The sequence below is a fragment of the Leguminivora glycinivorella genome, chromosome 6 (assembly GCF_023078275.1).
Source record: "Leguminivora glycinivorella isolate SPB_JAAS2020 chromosome 6, LegGlyc_1.1, whole genome shotgun sequence".
NCBI lineage: Eukaryota > Metazoa > Arthropoda > Insecta > Lepidoptera > Tortricidae > Leguminivora > Leguminivora glycinivorella.
Genome location: NC_062976.1, coordinates 21,501,014 through 21,523,506, shown reverse-complemented (window position 1 = coordinate 21,523,506; position 22,493 = coordinate 21,501,014). Strand labels below are relative to the sequence as shown.

Here is a 22,493-nt window from a genome sequence, read left to right as displayed (position 1 = left end):
GGTAGAGTGTTCTTATCTCTATTAGAACATGTTAATCTAATCACTATTAATAAACGACTCACATTTCCTTCTTATTACCAATTCATCTATTCGTCAATTTTTCTATTATTCCACGTAATAGTTTGAAGTTAGTTGCTATGATATGCGCTTCTTGGAAACCGGGCCAAAACGCGGGCACGTGTTTTATCTTCGCGAGATAACCTTACATTTGGTAGGCCTACCGCACTCGGTATTCGCTTGATAAAAACGTGATTAGACGTGGCAACTTCTGCCGAGTTGCAGGCAAATAATCAAATGTTTTAGAACTGATAAGACTGGTATCCAAGAACTTGGCTGTTCTCTTATGTTTTTTAAATATGTACTCACATTTTTGGATTAGTCCGAGACTGTCCTGTAACTAAAAATGTTCGTTGCCATAAAGAAATGTCGAGTCATGGATGAGAGATTTTGGTGCTAATACTTTGCTGCAATCTTTGTCGCGATAGGAGCCGAGCCTCTTGGCGAGAAAAAGTACCTATATTTTCATTCGTTGTTATGTTAATCAGGTGGCAAATTACAATTTCCTAAGCTCTGCGCTTATGGGCCTCCATACCGCACCGCTTCAATATAAAATTTGCCTTAGCAGCTGCGAAATTTGCAATTTAAAAAATTCAATACCAATCACTCTCAAAGTTATAGGATTAACTATATTTCTGCACTAATCTTCATCCTACGTTGTCGCATGTGAGGTTGCCGTCTGAATCAGCCCTTATCATCTCATTTTGTCTCTGGCGACGTTTGTGACCGTTGTAATAATCCTCATTTCCTCAAGGCCTCTGGGACCTCGGGAGCCCTCGGGCCGGGAGGGCCAAGGACGGCAGGACCTTCGAGGCGCGACGCTTACGCAACGGAGGTCGTGCGTCTGTGTGCATCGGAGTTTGTGTTGGTGTGCGTGGTGTGGCCAATGTTGGACGATATTTGGGATCTTGCGAGTCGTAATTAAAGCGACTTATAGACAAATTAGACTGTATTTACTTTGATTTTTGCTATTCATGTTTATGTAGTATGACGTCTTTAGAACGCTCTGTATAAAGCTGTTCATAAGACAGAATCGATTATGTTCAGATGAAAATACTGTTGCAGAGTCGATGAGTTTATCGAAGATAGTTGGTGGTCGGTGGAACCTAATCCTACAGAAAGGATGCTCGCCGAAGGAAAGTCTTCCTTAATATGAAACCGCGACCGCCTAATAGCATACGAATAGTAATAATTAATCATATTTTTTGCCATTCCGTTATATTGAAAAAAAAAACCTTGGACTTTGAGCACACGTGAACTCTTAACCAATGGAATAAATATTATTTCTTTAAGATTTGTACTGAAATAATAGTAACAAAAGAAATGATTCACTACGTTACATGACTCATTACGGAAATATAATTAAATGCAACAATTAAAACACTGTTTTCAATAAAAGTTATATTATTTGGACAGATTGCATAAGAATAATATGATAAAACCTTGAGTCGGTCATTCAAAAGTTCATTGAAATTTTTAAAATTTGTTGATATCCCATTTTTTATTACGAGTACAAGATCGCAAAGAAATAATCTAGAAAGAAAAAAAAAATTTTTAATACATACCATTTTCTTTTAAGTAGGTGTAGGTAGAGTACTCCACATTACGTACTACTTTGTGATAGGAAAAAAGCCTAATCTCCGCGTTTAAAAAAAGATCGGTGGCAAAGTAAAAAAAAACGTATGTTTTTTACTGTCATTATGAAGTAAGTAGGTACCTAAATATATCTATTGCGATGCGTGCACACCAACACACAATTACATATGTAAATCACTATGTCATGTGTCAAGGAAAATCGATAATAAAACAATAGGGTACTATTTGACTATGTACAATAATTATTATTTAAGAGGTACACCACAATTTATTTTAGGAGGTTGTAATAGGTTATGGACGTTTGTATACTTGTGGATTTTTCTTAGTGTGTATAGTGGAATACAAACAAGCGATAAATATATTTATTACAGTAAAATTCTACCATTTACTTCATATTTTATGATCTATTTTATTTAGACTTTATTTATACTACATTTTTTTTTCCAATTAAACACTTAATATTGAAGTCTTCAATAGGTATTGTTAAAAAAACAGGGTCTAACAATAATTGTAAAACATGTATAAACAGGTAGGTAACATAGTTTGTAGGTGACGCCTTCCCACCTTGAAGTAAATTTGAATTATTTACATATTAGATCAGATGAGAATCGCATTGGTTTTTGCGCATTTAATTTAGTTTTTGCAAAACAACATTAGGATGTCTAGGTACGAGTTTTGTATTTTTCCATAATTTCCGAAAGAATGCGCCCAAAGAGTCTCGAAGATTTTCTTGCACTATGATTTTTCGTGGATCCTAGTCGGTAACCCTTTTAAATGGCCCTTACGGGTGCATCGGGAATGATTGTAGTAAAACCGCTGACCGCAAAAGAAATTATTATTATTTGGTTCAAAATATTGCTGTTCTACGCAAGTATGACATGACACGACTATGTGTAACATAGTGGTATTTCTAAATTCGTCCTTTAAAACCACATTTTACGTGGTTATCAGTATGTGCTGAAACCACATTACCAATTCAATAATAGGATTAATTTTTCATCGGATTTCCCCAAACGAATTTAATACTTGTGTTACAGGAAATAAACTAGTAGTGGGCATAAATAAAGAATATCAACAAAAAGGTAAAGGCAAAAAAGTTTGGTTTCGGTATTTGTCTACCCCGAACATTTATACAAACTAATATCGGGTAGTTTTGTGTTGTTGACATCTCCGGTGACACTTTGCTGGAACGTCAATCTTCCGCGACCAGTTGACGTTGAAAGAAAGGTAAAATAATGTTAATTAATCGCGTTCGACCTGTGTATGACTTTAAATATGTGTACAAATCGCGAGAACTTTAAGTGTTATACTTCTAATGCGTCCTTACATAAATGGTAAAAGATTTTCATTTAATAATTTTCCTAGAAAGTGATGAATACGATCACAAGCATTGAAAATTTTCAAAGAAATATCATGTAATTTCGGCACTCTTCCATCGCTAACTGTGCAAACAATAAGTAATATGACCTGTGTGGGACTGTTGTCCAAAACCGGTGTCTGCATTTTGGAAATTAGGTCAAGGATTATGTCTTTGTGAAGACACCCGGTTTCTGGTCACCCTACCCGGAATAAGAGTACTATTGTGAATTCTGTGGGGCACGCATAAAATATTTAGGTATCGTTCAATCAGTATGTTATAGTCGTTTTGTGAGCGATGCCTATGATCTGTTATTATGTATTTAAATTGAGTATAGCCAATCATACCTATTATTTTGTTATTGGCTAGTTTTTTTCTCTCATTCGTTTTTTTACTTTGAAGTGGTTTCGACGCATGTAAGGTATATTTAACGAGTTTCAAACCGTATTGAATCTGATATGAATCGTAGTGATAACCAACAGTTAGTATCTACTATTAAGACGTATAATATGCTTCATTATAATTTCAATGAGTCATTTCAATGAGTTCTTTAGGGTTATAAACTCTAAATGATACATACTCGTAAGTTTCAGAAAAAAATACCACTAGAAAAAGTTGTTGGTAATTTTTTTTCAACGAAATTTTTTGCTAATTGTATTATCAATAAGGTAACGTTTAAAACTAAATATTCTCTATAATAGTACAAATTTATTAATTGATTATTATGCAACGTTTTCATTTTAAACCGAAAGTTGTCACCCATGAATTGCAACGGGCGTTGAGCGGAACAAGTTCTTAATGTGCACTTTTATGACACTGCTATTTATTACCGTATCTGTTGCGTTAATTATAATTATAGATACTCAATCATACCCGTTAAACGGTTTCGTAATTCTAGTTGTTATGGTTGACACTTGCAGGTGTGTTTAAAAAAGAGTTTTCCGTCAATTTTTCACATCTAAAAACTGTTGCGCTATTAAATTCAGGTGTAGCATTAATAGCATTATAGGAAATTTCATTTATGTAAGTTATTAAGTACATACATATCTATTGTTCGATGCCGGCACGTGTGCAGTCCAAGTCCAGTCAAGGTACAGCGGGACAAATCTGGACCGGGGGGCAATTGTAACTAATCCATTTTTTTTCCATTAATACACTATCATGTTGAGTTCTACATGTATCCACTGAACACGCCTACCATATAGAACCGGTGGACACTCTATTTAATAATGCAAACATTGCAAAACATGGAAAAAATGGACCAGTTACATTTGCAAGACGAGATTTGCCCCGCTGTACCTTACCTAAAATTAGTGCACTTTTGAGAACCGTCGTGGCCGGGTGCATTTGATAAAACATTCATAACATTCATATAAAATTTTAATATTTTAATAAACGGAATATTTCTCTCCGGACTTTTCATCGACCAACGCGAACCCGCTCTTGTAGGTACATCTATAGTATCGTGCAATACAAAATATAAACGACAGTATTAAACTTTACTGAAACAAGAAATGTGCCAAATAAGTTCTAATTAAATTAAAATCAAGATGATTTCAATTCTTGATTTGAAGTGTTTTTTTTTTGGTAAGAGTATTGATACGTCGCGCATCTTTAAAACAGAAACACAGTTTCCTAATTTTCACACCATAAAACTACGTAATCGTACATTTAAGATTCACTTGAACTTCGTCTACCTACATTATATTACATGATTCTATCGCGGCTTCTTTGAATATCTAATGCGTATGTGAGTTTTATTTCCAACGGCTCACAGCAAAGAGAAGTATGCGTGACTTACGTCGGTTACTTCTGAACGATACCATGCGCTCGCGCAGTCTACGCAGCGGGTACAATGCGATCACTGATCTCGTGCCGATAGATGGAGCATTTGATGATCAGTGATCAACATGTAGTAGTCACAAACAACAAATTGCGCAGCAAAATACGTGTATAAAATATTGAATATTTCTTCTTAGACCTAAAAGAGATATAAAATCTACCTAATATAATTTAGTCCTTTTACATAAGTTATAATGGAAATAATAATCGTGTTGTCTATACGTAAATTGTAACCATCGAAATTAAATTTGCATTTGTTTAAGTCACAATTGAGGGAATATTGATTTCAAATTCATACGTAGAATTATACCTAACATTAACTATGACATTACTCTGCCAATCCCTTGCATAGTTCGCTTGGCCCGACTATGTCACCGGATAGATTGTCAATGGGCGAAGAACTTATGGTGCTGTTACACGGGCAATACAATTGCCAGCAATCTACATACCATTTCCGCGTTTGTTCAATACGCACCAACTAACTCTGGAACAAACGCGACAATGGTAAGAAACCGAAAGCAAACCGATAGTAATACAGCCTGTGTGAGGCAGTCTACGGACGCGATGCAATGTGCGTGCAACTTTCTATTTTGACGGCGTTGTCTGCCCTGCACGTACTGCAGGAAAACCGCCATAGAAAGTTTTGTTTACAATTGTTACATATGCAGTTACTTGCTTTTTAAATTGCTATAAATACTGAACTTTACACATTGGTGTAGGTACGTGTCTTGTGTTGATAATTTTGGTACTGAGAAATATACCAAGAAGATACATTCCTAAGTATCTTCTTGTTATATTTATCTGTACTGTTTCAGTATGTTTAAGTACCTAGTTGAAGTTACTGGCCTAGTTCAAAGTGCTTTGGTAATTTTATTGTTATTCAAAATGCAGGCACGTTTATGTCAAAATAAACATTTTACATGTATTCTATCATAATGATTACACTTATTGCCCAAAATAGATTGACTTCCAAATGTCAGATGATTTAACAAAGTCATTTCATAATAAATGTCGTAGTAAGTACTTATCGTTATTACACGTGTTTTGTAATATAAGATAACAAATGTGTACAATAACACCCTGCTACTTTATCCATAGATTATATCAACACAGTTACACTTGATAAAATGGCCAATTAAACAGTACTCATAAAATCTAAACACGCGGATGCAAGCCCAATTCAAATTAATAATTAGAAAACCCGTTTTGTATGAGAGCGACTATGTCGAAACCCACTAGTTTACATAATCTCGGAGCAAACGGCACCAAACGCAAGTACTGACGCATCCAAAAAACAAAAAACTTCACACGCATGGGCTTGTTAAAGAAAAAGGGCTCAAGTAACATAGGACGAGTCGACTACCCGACTAGATATGAAAGAGCTCCATCTAGTATAGGAGATCTTAGATGAAAAGGTTAGTTTTAAAATGGGTGCGTGTACGCATCGGCGGTCATCCGGAGTGCCGCGCCTCTCTTTCACCACCGCAGAATGCATTTCTCCGTCATGATGACGTAGTGACGCGGTGACCCACTCTACTGACTTGTTATCAAAAGGTCGTATCTACCAACAAGTTCTATAATGATTTATGACTTTTTGATAAGTGAGGTAGATTTGCGGTTAGGGATGGAAGCTATGCGCTTTCTTTTGTTTTAGAACGCTTTTTGGCCATGCTCGGTTTGGGAATATGATTTCGTGACAGATAATTTGTTGACGGTTTTGAAACTGATATTTGATTGCTGTCATAGAAACTACTAAATTTACTCTGTATTTGTCAAGACTTACATTTTGTTATAAATTCGTGAATTAAAGTTTAGCCTGCGCTTCTTTAAAACGAAAATGCAAAGACCAATTTACAACTAATGAATTACTGAAAAATGTCAATAGTCAAATTAAATCGTTTCTCAGAAATGTTAACATAGCTTTAAAGCAATCTCGCAAATGTAATGCAATTAGCCCAAAGCTCCCACGGTGCGTAAACGCCGTTTAGTAGCTATTCCACAAACGTGAACAAAGCGTACGTACACGAAACAATGAACACTAGTTTCTTAGAGCATCGTTAATTTCGGCTACGTACTCTAGTTACAAAGACAATCTATTGCTACCATAATAAAGAATGAAACGCGAGGTACTACACTTTCCACCGTACGTCATTATGATAAGACACAAATTTATGTCCTCCAAAAGAAGTCATAAGATATACGAGCAAGGGGGAACAAGGCATAAGTGTGCAGTACAGTCAACAACACAGCTGTGGATACAGAAGTGCCAAAAATATGTATACAGAACTTGACTGCCTGTACATTAAGGCGTGTATACATTTTTGACACTTTGTATTCACAGCTGTGTTGTTGACTGTACGTAGATTCCGCTTACGAAACTCGGATGAAACTGTAACGAGACGACTCGCAGCAACATTTTTAGAACAATTCTCTTGCAGTTTTGAGATTATTGTGCGTTGAATCGCAGAATAAGGGCGGTAGTAAAGGCTGTGCGTAGTGCAAGCCTTTGTTTAGAAACCGTTAGATGTATGTACCTGCTTATTACGCGTTTTGATAGAAGAAAGAACGTAGATTTCATTCGTGATGGTTAATTCACAGTACAGTTGCAGTACATAAACTTTTATAAAATTACTAGCTTTTGCCCGCGGCTTCGCTCGCGTTAGAAAGAGACAAAAAGTAGCCTATGTAGCCACTCTCCATCCCTTCAACTATCTCCATTAAAAAATCACGTCAATTCGTCGCTCCGTTTTGCCGTGATAGACGGACAAACAAACAAACGCACACACTTTCCCATTTATAATAATAGTATGGATTCTAGGAAAAAGCTTTGCTTGCATTACTCTAAATTAAAACAGATTTAGACTATCGCACATAAATGTTGTATCGTTTATTTTATTTAAAGTTTGAGTTTTTTCTACGATCCCAATCTCAGTAGTATATTATAGTATAGTTTTTCTTAATTACCAATGAGAGTCGTTTCCTTCTTCTTCTTGTGGTGCCATGTCCATCTAATGGGCGTCGGCGGTCAGCATGGCATTAAGCTTTCTGGTCTTTGCCAACATCTTGGCTGCGTCTTTCGTATGCGTCCAGTCTTTAACCCTTTATAGGGCACTGGTCTCAAAAAAGACCACCCTGTATGATTATCTTTTTGTATTTTTTTCCTGTACAGAAGTTTTAGGACTACAGGATGAGGTTCGAACTCACGATTTTTTTGAGTCTTGCCCGTTAAAGGGTTAATGTTATCTATCTATTTATATCTAGGTCTACCTCTCCCTCTTCTTCCCTTGAATTTTCCTTCGATAATTGTCTGTAATAAGTCGTATTTCTTGTTTCTGTATATGTGACCCAGATATGCTGTATTTCGTCTTTTAATGACTTAATGTCGTTTCCTTAGCTTCTAATTTTACCTATTGCAATCATGTCGCTTTTTATAGATTTAAATTGTATTACTATCTATGTTTTTTCCGGTAAGAAGTGCGTAATACTCATACTCATACTCATTTATTTGTAAAGCCATTTTACACGTCAAGATTTGGTTTAAAAAACAATATTCATACAACAATAATACTTTAGAAAATAAATAGACAGAAGATACATGCGTATAATTATGGGAACGGCTATCCGGCCTTAGTTGCCACCTTATCAAAAACCGATAAACCTAATTATATAATAAACATATTAAAAAAAAACCATATTATTTATTGTAAGATTAAGTATAATATCTATTATGTTTCTAATAAAATCAGTAGGTAGGTACAATATTATCTACACTCAATACACTAAGTATATCTTTCATTGATTAGATATGATTGTCATGTAATAATATAATTTTAGAATGTTTTGCAATAAGGTCAGTGTGGGGAAGACCGTCTACCCGGAAAGACCGTCTATTGACAATAACTTTTGTGTTTATATATCTACGCCTCTCACACCTCCGAAGGTATACCAGTTTTTCATTCTTAAGCCATTGGTCTTGAATACATATCCCTAGGACGAACACTAGTTAACAATAAACTTGATTCGTGTTTCGAACTCGAGCATCGAGTTCAACATGGTTCCGCAAAAAAATAAAATAAAATAGAAGCTGTCGGAATATTTGTATATCATGTATGTAACGTAGTCGTTTAATAACCGTTCTTTCTGACTAGTACTATTAATCTACTCAAAACGCGTTCAATTTCTTGTTTTATGTTCTGAAATATGTAACTTAGAAATTGTGCCTACTCAGAAAGTCCGGCATAAAAGAGAAAGGCAAGACCGGCATACGATAAACAAGGAGTTGCCAACCTTTTTTAGGCTTTATTGGAAATAAGTCGAGTGTAAACAATATCAATATATAAGTACGTTTTTGGCTTATGATAGTTGTACCGTTTTTGATTTTAACTTCGAAATACAGTTTTGGTAATGATTCGTATGGTGTTACTAATATCATTCGAAAGTATTAAATAAAAATGGCATAGTTGTGAAGAATTATAAGTGGTGAACAGAACTAAGGACTGTATCGTTAAGTATAAGGACAAAACAAACCTCGTCTAAATGTTGACATGTGCATAATTTTGTATTATTATGTTCCGAGAGTATGATCTTAAGGTATTGGTAAGTACTATTTGATATAAGAAGGTCTGATATTTTTTTTATTTTAGGGACTTTATGGTACTTTTATTAAGGTCTAGCAAATAAATTTCGGACAACCCCTATCTGGCTTAATTTGAGAATATTTCAATGACTCTTTGTACGATTTCAACAAACAAAGGTTAATATGCTGCCAAAATATATTCTTTAAGAGTCCTATTCATGGTTTTTCCGATTGGGTACTTGTAGAATAAATGCGGCGAATTTATATAATTTAAAAAAACGCAATTTTGAGCAACGTTCCGGATTGCCGTAAATTTTTGATGCTAGCAGGAAACAGATAAAAAAATCAACCAACCAATCTCTCAAGAAACAGATAAAAAAATTTGCCATAGGCCAAAGTCTAATTGACATTCATGGTGTTTGAACAGTGCTTAAACCAGATCGATATAAACAATGTATGATAGTCAAATTCGACATCAAAGTCGGAGTTAGAGTAAGCACCATGCCACATTCTCTAAATGGCCGCCTTACACAGATCCTGAACTATATTTTTTTTAAATAACAGTGGCTAGACTATGTCCAGATATTCTGCTTTGTGGATCATGTGTCGTTGAGGTTCGCACCATACAATTTTTTTCGCAATCGTATCGTCTTTTACGCACTTTGTGAATTTTCTAGTAGCATTTGTCCGGAATCGTAATTGGTACTCGGGAGGATTAAGTCAATACTGTCGAAACCATATGCTTTACGTCGAGTTTCTAGGATAAAATGTGTACCTTATTATGTGCCTTAATATCTGGGCGACCGAGCTTCGCTCGGTTCTATTTTAATATATCACGTCTTTAGATAAAAAAAACTCTTATAAATACAAAAACAAAAAAAAAGACAAAAAACAAAAACTTAATTTCTGGCCGGGATTCGAAACCCTGACACCAACGATCTATCTGCGTACATTAGGCCGACCTCGTACGACTGAGCTAAGCGGAATCAATGCGCGCGCGGCGAAATTAACGACCATATTTTACGTTTACTAACGCGAAAGAAAAACTCGTGAAAACTCGAAAATTCGCGTTTTCCGGAATCTAAGGCTACGCTAGATCGATTTTTCACCCCCGAAAACCCCCACATAACAAATTTCAGCGAAATCGTTAGAGCGGTTTCCGAGATCGTCGGTATATATAAATAAATAAATAAATAAATAAATAAATAAATATACAAGAATTGCTCGTTTAAAAGTATAAGATTAAGCCCATGGCTTGTTATAAGAAAAAAATATAATAGCAAATAAATACGGCTACTCAAAGTTGTCTTCATACTTAACGATACAGTCTTTAAGCCTACTTACACTGCATTACTCATCATCATATTTAAGTTGGTAGTGTTTGTATAGATTGTGCAACTTGCGGCGACAAATATTTCAAAGAGAGTTATGTATTTTAGAAATAAAAGTAAGCATTTTGAATCCAATTATTTATTTAAACAGAAAACATAATATTTGCGCACCCTTGACAAAACATATTTGATAAAGGTTGTTCGTCAGACGGCAGAAACTGAACCCTGGAGGCACAGAGGGTCATATCGAAACTATGACTAGTGGCACAAACTGTGCACTTCTCAAGCAAAATCATTTCGTCTTCCTCGTCGCTATATACGCTGGCGTTAGGAAGTGCATCAAAAAAAGATTCTATCAATACATTCTTCGGAAGATGTATAGACATGACTTGTATATTGTTTGCTATTTTTAATAACTGAAACAAATATTTATGTATTAAGTGTACAAATATTTATGTAAATATTTACATATGTATTAATGACATCTGAATCTCTACTATGAGTTTTTGAAGTCGTAATCGAGCAAAATGGGGCAAAGGGTGTTTATTGAATCCTGAACGAAGTAAAGGAATCTCTAATCTCGCTACGCTCGGGATTCAAAATTAGAATCCTGAGCGTAGTGAGGGATTCAAGTATTAACGCTCAAGGTGGAAATAATTTTGCTACCATGTGACATATATAATTTTTCACGTCACCTATGAGGAAATTACAACAATTTATAAACGATCATGAAATATAATGTCAAAACTCTTTTCGTTGAATTAACATGTTATACTGGCAACATAAAATCCTTGAACAGAAAAGAACCACTCAGCTCTTCCAAGACTCGAGTTTGTAATATTCATACTCCCCGAGTTACACACAATGTTTTTCATCACACTTGCATCATAAAAATATGTAAAAAGATAAAAAAAATGGTACTAGAAATTTCATAACTCCCTTGGGAGAACGATTTTTCTATAACTCACGCTCCGCCTGCGTGTAAAATCACATTTAGTGTGAGAGTGTGATGAAAAGAAATTACGCATTCATTCATACTGTAGTGACTATAGCAAAACCAAGCATTGCTAAGAAATGTTACCAAACTAATTCACGTATCTTAATATCCTATTACGTTTTCTTAATTAACATAGTTTCAAAAACAGATAAGTAGTTGGATTTATATGAGCCTGTAATATCGTGACTAAATTGTATTCGCAGGTGTTCGTTGGAAAATCAGTGGACCTGAAAAGAAAAGGTTATGAACCTCATCTACGGGACTTATGCCGGTCTTGCCTTATAAATAGAAAAATGCTTATATGTTCAAAATTTCAACGTTATTTTATTATTGGGTTGGCACAAAAGTAATGAGACACTTAGTATACGTTTTATATTTTTTATTATTATTACAATACAAAAAGCTTGGAAGATGATGTAATCACCATTAGCATCTATGACTTCTTGCCAACGATCCGGCAAAGTTTGGATGCCTTTCGCCCAGAACTCTGATGGCTGTGCCTCGAAAAAGTTGTTCAACTCCACCTGTACATCATGAAAATCATTGAATTGTTTACCCCGCAAATGTTGAATCAGGGCTCTAAACAAATGAAAGTCTGATGGTGCGAGGTCTGAAGAATAAGGTGGGTGGGGTATCGTCTCCCAGCCCAAGTTCTGCAGCTGTTGGCAAACGGTAGATGCGACATGAGGTCGAGCGTTATCATGTAGTAAAATTACAGTGGCTCGTCTTCGTCGTTTTTTCTTGATATCAGAAGATAGTTCGGTGAGCTGTGTTGAATATTTGTTAGCGTTTACAGTTTCATTGTGTAATAGTTCATGAAACAGCATGCCTTGCAAGTCCCAGAAACAACAAAGCAAAACTTTTAAGCGGTTCTTTTGACTCAGCTTCGGTTGAGTTGGTGTCGTTTCTTCTCGAAGCAGCCAAAAAGCACGACGTGTATCGTTCTCATAATAAATCTATGATTCATCTCCCGTAACCAGATCAGTCAAAAACTCTTTACGTCGGGGTCGCAGCAAAAGTGATTGACAGATGGCGACACGGACTGCACGACTGGCGTCGGTAAGGATGTGCGGTTCCCATCGAGCCAAAACTTTTCGATACCCAAGCTCATGCAGATGGTATTCCACAGCGTGGTGACTGCAGGTAAGTACTTCCGCTAATTCACGAGTAGTAGCATCAGGATTCGACTGTAGTTCGCGGCGTATCATCATTGAATGCAGGTGGTCGCCCTGAGCGTGACTGACTTTCAAGGTTCCTGTCTCCTGATTTAAAACGGTCAAACCATCTGGACACCGTGGCATGGCTTGTACTTCCAGCGCCCAATGCAGTGTTGATATTGTCAGCTGCAGCCCGCGCACTTTGGCCAAATAAGTACTCGTATAAGTAAAGTGTTCGAACTTGTCGCTCGTCCATTTTATTTCAATCTAACTAAACCAATCACGAGGGCGGCTTTATATACCCTCACATTAGAAGTACCTAGAATGTTCTACAACATACTAGAATATTATCGAAAACAATTAACTTAAGAAAGGAAATGTATAGAGTTTTGTAGAGTGTGTCATTACTTTTGTGCCAACCCAATAGTTATCTAGCACATTCTGCCCCGTTATTACGTAAAATAACAATGATCATGATTTTGGAACCTAGTCCCATATGAAATTACGCGACAACAAGCACTAGACGGTCTTTCCGTGCTCATCGCGGGAGGACGGTCAACCCGCCGAGCCTTAAAAAAAGTGATTTTTATCACTTAAAAGTACCTTACTTCACCAAAATACTGTAAAAGCTTTGTAAAATATAATATTTGCTATCCCATAGGACCATGCGCATTACGCCAGACTGCATTAATTATAGAGTTTTATCCACTCAAACTTTATTTCAAATAAACTATGCCGGTCTTGCCCGCACTGACCTTATATCAAGAAAACATTCCCGTGTTTTTTTGCTAGGAAGTTTAGTTTTGAGACCAGTAGCGAGATAAAAGTTTCGAAAACTATAAGATCTTGGTGCATATTATGCACAACATTAAGGAAATGCGGCAGATAACAGAGGCCCTACTACGAGCATCGAAAACCAATCTGCAACTCTATCCTTCAAATACGCTTGAGCGATAGACAAGCTGATGATGTTCGTTTTCCGCGGTAGGCCCTCGAGCAACACCGAGGCGTTGCAACGGCGATACTTTGCGCAACTCAGTGCAACGCCCCCCGCGCCCCTCGCACCACGCTTGCGCGTGTGCTGCATGCCGGAACCAGGTCGTAGCCGAAATACACCGACCAGCCTAACCAGAATCGCCCCCCTCCCAAAAATACACTACACTATCAATACGTAGGTACTCCAATCAACGACCAAGTTATACTGGACGTTATATACGTGCACGCATGCAAATGTGCGCCCAAATATACACGCCTCTTATTACAACAGTATAAAGTCCAAATATTCACGCCCAATATACAGTTAGCTGGGCATCTAATCGATACAGTATCGACTGCATTCGGCCTACGAAGCCTGTGCGTAAATTATTACAGTGACGCTTGGTAACAGGTGCAGAAATACCTTTGTCAGACGTTTCTGAGATGAAATATTGGAACTTACGTAGGCGAGGGAAGTGAGTAGATAGTTTAAGTATGTGTTTATATAAGTAATGTTTTTAGATGATGATTTCAATAAGATTGCGAAATCGGTCGACTTTTAGATTTTCATCTTATTCAGTATTCTCAGGATCTTTCAATTAGATACAATTAGTATTAGGTATGCGATTTCAGAATAGACAAACATATGAAATAAAAAATAGTTTTGTGCGTTAAAAGTATTATAGTCATTTATCTTCATAATGTTTTTCAGACATCATTGTCTTTAGGTACCTCTCAAACATGTACGAATATTACTAAAACCTTCCGAATCTATTCTAGCCTATATCTAAATATCCTAAACATCGTCTGTGCCTAAATTGCATAGCAACATTTCTGCAACCAACGCCCACAAGTATCCTTGATCAAGTACTCCCAAAATTCACGAACGCGGTCGGACATTTCAAACGTTAATCGCCATAGGGAGAGATAAGGAAAATCCTCAGAAAACGATGTGGGGGCACAAGACACGCATTGAAAAAGCAACGCGAAAAACCGCCTGCTCATTACTGCCACAACTTCATTTTGCAAAATAGGATTGGAGGTTTTAATCTCGTATTTTCCAACGAAACTGACTTTTTACAGACGCCAGCCAGTAATCAATTTTTCAATCAGTCTTTCGAGCGTCTAAAAGTAAAGAGTTTTATAAATGCAATCCAAATTGATGTTGTGTTGTGTTAAAACGCATCTTGCTTGGGCACATATAATTTAGAGAGAGTGACAAGGACGTACAGATGTAGTGCTATAAGCTTTTTCTTCGTATTTTTATGGAAACGTACGAACGTGTCATGCTATTTCAGTCAGCCTCAGTACAAGACTACTGACACTATCTGAACTAGCATGAAAAATACGAACGTTTCCGGAAAAATACGAAGGAAAAGCTTTTCGTACTACATCTGTAACTGACTAAAAGAGTCATAAGAAGCAACGATCCAATTCATATCTACTTCGAAGTTTCGATTTTTCTTTTTTTTTCATAAACAATAGTACATTAGTGCGAAAAAATTAAGTTTCCTTTTCGCACGTGTATCGTACGACGTTTTTCAGTACAGGTAGCACTCCGAAGTTTCAACCTGGCATATAATGAACTACTTCTCGCACTAGTGCGTAAAAAGACACCATCTGTACTAAAAAGATAGTTGTTATTTGTTTACAACTCTCCACCGATTAAGTTTTAAATTAGAGAGGGTAATTTTAATTTCAGATACCTGCCAGATTACACTAACCCTTGCACTGTACAAATTGGGGGTGGTGGGGAAAATGCGGTGGGGTGTAATAAGTACTAATGATCGCTTGGGGGCGAGGGCAAACTACTCGTACTTCCCCCGTGAGGTAACACATTCTGGAAGATTGATTGGAGTTAAATAACTGGCAAAGTTCGGGGGATAGATAATGATGGAAAAAAAGCATTTGTGCGTTCCTTGTTAAAATTGTTTATATAAAATGTGCTTTTAGTTAAGACGCTACAGGTGCGAACATTCTAAAATGGAAAGGAGCCCCCCCGCTCAATTTGGGAATTGTAGATTAATATACTAGTGTTATTAACTAGATTTATCGAAAAAAAATTGACCATTAAGAACAACTCAGTTAAAAGATATAGCGAAAATCTTTAAAATCGCGGTTCCGCTCTCGACTGTTTCCTCCTTTAAAACTTAATCAATCGTAACGAAATTTGAAAATCTGAATAACAATGAAGTTTTTTTGGCTAATCGTCTCCAAATTTTGAATACCACACCTTTTGTTACACCATAATCAATAACGCCGTTTTTGGAAACTTTTGATGGGCTCTAGCGTCTTTACACAGATAAAAATAATAATAATTTGTGTTGAAAAAATCATTGCTCTATCTTCAAAAACCAGGGAGGAAATAGTCGAGAGCGTTTGTATGGAGAATTGACCCCTCCTGTAGCGTCTTATATATAACTCTTATAGTATTTCAACACAGGCCTTGTTGAGCTTACCGTGGGACTCAGTCAATCTGTGTAAGAATGTCCTATAATATTTATTTCTTTACTTAAAGGTCAAAAATAAATGAAGTCATTTGGTGTTGGAAAGTTTTAGGAATGGCGGTGTTGGATTTGCTTGGCTTAGTTTTTCCCACTTTAAAAACGGTAAAAATGCCAAATGCTAAGTTAAAAGTGTCAAAGATTTTTTCGTTGATACGAGAATGCTCACTTCGGGTGCCTACTGCCTAAGGCACACCAAGACAGAAGGCAAATTATACTTATCTAATTTTACCAAAGTAGTAACAAAAGGCGGTCTAATCATATCCTCGCCATTCTCATTTATTATTAATAACATGAGGCTTTTAGACACATTAAATATACTCGTTAAACATTAATGTTCTTCTATGAGACTGTCTGAAAGTCAAACAGATATTATTCTAACAGTAAAAAATACTGTCCTACTGATCAAAAACCTACCTACATTTATCCATTTATTTTGACGACCGGTCTGGCGCAGTCGGTAGTGCCGGGTTCGAATCCCGGTAAGGGCATTTATTTGTGTGATGGGCACAGATATTTGTTCCTGAGCCATGGATGTTTTCTATGTATATTAAGTATTTATATATTATATTCTTGAGCTTACCGTGGGCCTCTGTCAATCTGTGTAAGAATGTCCTATAATGTTTATTTATTTATTTATCCTATAGGCTCTCATTGGTGTTACTGTGTCATCCCTGAAGGACAGTAATACGATATGTTAAGTACCACCTTATTGGTAAAACTCTGCCTAAAAGCTTGAGCCTAAATAGTTTCTTTATGAAGGGTATTTGGTGACCTTTGGGATCCCTCAAACTATTGTTTCGTGACAGATTATGGCGGTCGTCTCGTGCCTAATATTCGGAATAACATCGTTTATTAATACACCTTTTGTTACACGTGTTTAGGCAATAGCCGAATAATAATTCGGTTAGACAAAAGTGGAGAGATTGTGTATACCCTTGGACATAAGACGGTGATATTATTGATAATGAGACTTGCTTAAAACATTATCTGCCCGTCTAATACGTATGCTTTAAATATATTAAATATATCAGTAACTTAGGTAAGAATTTGTAATTAATACTAAGAAAAGAACACACATATACAGTTGTAGATGCTTTCATCCGTTTTTCCACTTATTTAATGTACTTCTAAATCCGCTTTAATGGTGGACAAATCCGAAAGATTATTCGGGTCCTCCTTAGTTTGATTTTACCGAAGACCGAACAGGTTTCATAAAAGGAAGTCTTTGATTAGTTCCGTTCTTGTACAGCACCATATTACACAAGACCTGTTTTAAGGTCCAACTGTATCAGCATCTTCAATCTTCTTCCCAGTCCAGTAGCATTTCCACCGAATCCTCGTAGCCAAAACGCGCCAGCACCAATTTGAACGCCACGCACCGGAGCTGAACCGTGGGAACCAGCGGTCACCGCCATTACATATTCATGGTAGCCTGGCCCGGTATCGATCATGCACCGGTTGTTCACCCTGCGACCTTGGGCCGAGCCACCTTCCGCCCCGCGCCCGAAGGCCTACCTGGTACATTGATTTTATTTTTAAGGGATTTCATATGCAAAGCCGGTACTCGGTAGGCTGTTTTAATAATGGATTTACTGGTGCTTTTTCTCTTTGTAAAGGGCTTTGGGTACCGTTCAGGGGAAAAGGTAGAATTGATTGATGTATTCCGTATAGTTTAGGACGCTGACAACGTTCACATCATCTGTTGAATTTGTAGAACAGCTGAAAACATTTAAGTGGCAATTTATTTGAAAGATACATTTGTTATTTGTTGTTCTGTGTCTTGTAACTGTGTCATCCCATCTTTTAGGCAGTCTCGTGAAAGATATCATAATTGAAGCACTTTGCAGATTAAAGTCTAACCGACAAAATTATCCTCCTGGTAATTCCAGATTAGCCTCCGGGGGCTTTAATATTTACATTTTACAAAACAAGACTTTCTAATCTGAGTCTCGTTAGGGTCTAAGTCGGGGTCTAACTTTTTAACAAAGGATTAATAATACAGTACTTGTAATCTTGTGACTAGAATTAAGCGGAAAAACTAAAAGCCCTTCACTGTTTGATTGGCGCTTCAGTTTGGAGAACACTTTTACTACAGCCAAAGTGTCGTTGCTAATACTTGTGAGAGGTTTTGTCTAGACCTAGACTTTCTTTAGTAAAACTTCCCTTATCTAGTCCTGAACTTTTGTGAAGTAAAAGAGGATAAGGAAAGGGGTTATGCATAGGTTATGTAAAGAACTTCCAACACTAATTTTATTACAAATAGGTGCTGTAGATAATTGAGATAATGTCGTAATGACACTCAAAACCTACCTCAGGTACCCCGCACGTCTGTCGCGCTTTGAACCAGATATTTGGAAGGATTGTAGGTATGAGTAAATACAGGGCACGTTTGTGCCCGTTCGTGCCCCTTTTCTAAACGTTTCGCGTCTCGACGCTTGTATACATTTTCTATGAACCCTCATTAAAACGTGTCGCGTGCGCCATGCGACCTCGTCTCACGTCTTTTCTGTCTGGCTTGCACCTTACGTTCATCGTCACTTCATAAAATATATCATTATATTGATATAATCTGAATATAATACGTATACGTCTATGTATCTTCATTTGTAATCGGTATTTTGAATAAATGAATATCTCCAAATCTTGTTGGAGATAAGAGCGAGACGAACTTAAAGCTTAAATTTCAGAAAGTCTGGTGGATATTTACAATTACTGACGCATTCGCTGAAGCTTTTTTTGCTCAAATTCGGAGTACATGAAATAGTTATTATTATCTTTACATGGCAGTAGGATACACTAAAAGACAGTTGCACCACCGCATCACATTGGCTAACAGATCCACTTCACTTAACAGTGAAGTACAAACCATCCCAAACAAGCCTCTAAACGTTTTTTTGGACCGACTTTGAAAATATTATTTTGCTCACAGGGAAGGTAACCGAGGCGGCCCGGGCATGGACTCTCAGCAGCAGCAGTACTGCCTCAAATGGAACAGCTTCGGTTCAAACTTGGCCACGTCGTTCGCGAACCTCTGGAACTCGGAGAGTCTCGCCGACGTCACACTATACTGCGAAGGTGAGTCTCTTTGTCTTATAATTTCGCTTGATGGAAAAAAGTGGAGCAATGCTTCTTCCATACCTACCTATCATACATAGTGATTCCGTGTAGGTTAGTACAAAAAAAAAGTTAGTACAAAGATTCAGTATCAGTAATATTTCTTCTATACCTAGTACTGGGGACGCTATTGCTATGTCTTGTATGGGAACCCTGCATTTTATGATTAAGCACTGAGACTTGGCACAGTTGTTCATTGGGTGGCCCTGAGTAGATAAAGATCGGGAGGCATCGAGAGCCCCCCTTAATTTAGGAGGGAGGAGGGGGGGAAGGCTGGCGCCTCCGCGCTTCCTTTGAAACCATATTTCTCTAAAACTATACAAAATAGGGCATGCTATATATCATTTTCGGATAAATGAAGGACGAGGAATTCATTTTTGGAACAAAAAAAATGTATTTTAGAACAAAAATACAAAATAAAATGGGAAAATCTGAAAACGAGATTTTTTTTTATACATATTATTGCACATTTTATGAAAACTGTAATGGTTTTTTCTAAATAAAAAATATTATTTAATAGCTACATTTATCTAGTTTTAGAAAATGTATAATTTGTTATAGAAATATATTATAGGACGAGTGATAAAAAATAATTTACATCGCCCGATAGGGTGATTTGAATGCTCATTTCAATAAGTTTTGTCAATGATTTCAGGTATAATCACTATTTTTAACACACGAAAGCCGTAATCATTGTATTTTATGGCTATTTTAGTGATTCATGTACTTAAAATAAAAAAAATACAAAAATTAAAAAAAAAATGTGATAACTTTTTTATAACATTATCCTATTTTGTTCTTTCTATACAATATATATCTAAAAGCAATAAATATGAATAAAAATATATAGTTTGTTATATAAATATATTACGAAACGCGAGATAAAAAATAATGAAAGTGACGTGGCAGGGCGATCTTGATGTACGGTACGGGTCAGCTTGTATGATTCGATAAGGTGAGGTAAAGGTACTCAAAGCTCTCAAAAAGTGTAGTTATTTAGAGTAATTCAAATTAAACAACATAAGTACTCCTATATAGTCTGAATTTAACTATTTATATTACATGAAATGATCGATTGATATGATAGGTCAGATATATACATCTGATCCTAATACATCTTGTGAAATAGTAGTTATCTATATGATTTGCATAATTTATGGATAATTCTTACTTGACATATTTATTATTCCAGATCTGCGTCCTGTACTTTGGTTAACGAGTGCCGAAAATAGTTATTAACCAAAAAAGACCGCCAAATTAACAGCATTTCACCGACAAAAGCTGCCTTGCACCATTTTTGTAAGGGTTATAGGTATATCAAGGTGTCCATTTATGGGGTCAACTAAACCCAATTCAAAATTTGCCATTATTTGCTACTTGTGGCTGGACGAAAGTCTGTAACAATTGTGATTTGGGAGCCTACTTGCCCACAACGTTGCCTGTTGCTGCAGAAACATGCCTCGAAATTGTCGGATGCAGGTGTAATAAAAAACAGTGCCGCGTAAGGTGCAACCGTAAAAAAAGACTTTTTAAATTAAATGTTCGGAGCTGATGTGCTTATGCAGTGGATGTTGTGATATATTATACATAATTAAATTCAGACTATTCATGTTGTTTTATTTGAATAACTCAAAATAGCTACACTTTTTGAGAGCCTTGAGTACTAGCCCCGATACATATGTTTTCGTCTAGTCAGACCATTTTTTGAGGTTCTCCTTTGTACAAAGCAATGTCTTAGTTCAAAAATCATTAATGTTTAATGCTAATACGAATCTAGTTTATTTTTTATGGCACTGGCACTATTGCGCAATAACTAACTATCATTGATACTGAAAGGAAGAATATGACGATTTTTATTTTATCTTTTATGGATGGATAAAACCGATTTAAGGGGACCCAAAGGAAGTAACTAAATTCTGCTAGTAAACTAAAAAATCTTCAAGCCTATGCATGCAGAACTGCTTTAGGAGAGGAGAACGTGATTAAGACATTTTTTTTGTAATATAAGTCACATGCAATTTTATTTTACAATCAAAATAAACTATATTATAGGACTTTTACAATTTTCTGTACTGGGTCGTGATATACCTACATGTGTAAACGTTATTAGAATAAGTATATTTCTGTATTACTAGACGAACTCCACTGCATAGCGGGTAGTACCTTTACCTCACCTCATCGAATAATGCAAGCTGACCCGTACATTAAAATTTTCATTTTCATTATTTTTTATCTCGCGTTTCGTAATATATTCATATAACAAACTATATGTTTTTATAAACTGTATAAATGTGGCTTTTTATTGATATTTATTGCTTTTAGATATATATTGTGTAGAAAGAACAAAATAGGATAATGTAAAAAAAATTATCACATTTTTAATATTTTTTTTATAATTTTTGTATTTTTTTTTATTTTAAGTGCATTAATCACTAAAATAGCCATAAACTACAATTATTACGGCTTTCGTGTGTTAAAAATAGTGATTATACCTGAAATCATTGACAAAACTTATTGAAATGAGCATTCAAATCACCCTATCGGGCGATGTAAATTATTTTTTATCACTCGTCCTATAATATATTTCTATAACAAATTATACATTTTCTAAAACTAGATAAATGTAGCTATTAAATAATATTTTTTATTTAGAAAAAACCATTACAATTTTCATAAAATGTGCAATAATATGTATAAAAAAAAATCTCTTTTTCAGATTTTCCCATTTTATTTTGTATTTTTGTTCTAAAATAAATTTTTTTTGTTCCAAAAATGAATTCCTCGTCCTTCATTTATCCGAAAATGATATATCGCATGCCCTATTTTGTATAGTTTTAGAGAAATATGGTTTCAAAAGAAGCGCGGCGGCGCCAGCCTTCCCCCCCTCTTCCCTCCTAAATTAAGGGGGGCTCTCGATGCCTCCCGATCTTTATCTACTCAGGGCCACCCAAGGAACAACCTGTGCCAAGTCTCAGTGCTTAATC

At 36.1% G+C, this 22,493-nt stretch overlaps 1 protein-coding gene across 2 annotated transcripts in view; it reads left to right on the top strand.

Annotated features, from left to right (window-relative positions):
• LOC125226887 (zinc finger protein chinmo) overlaps positions 1–22,493 on the top strand; it is a 135,084-nt gene that overhangs the window by 75,723 nt on the left and 36,868 nt on the right. For both annotated transcript variants that reach the window (XM_048131048.1, XM_048131047.1), the window contains exon 2: positions 19,325–19,470. In XM_048131048.1, the coding sequence (XP_047987005.1) occupies positions 19,350–19,470 (121 nt within the window). In that variant the 5' untranslated portion in view covers positions 19,325–19,349. The remainder of the gene's footprint in view (positions 1–19,324; positions 19,471–22,493) is intronic.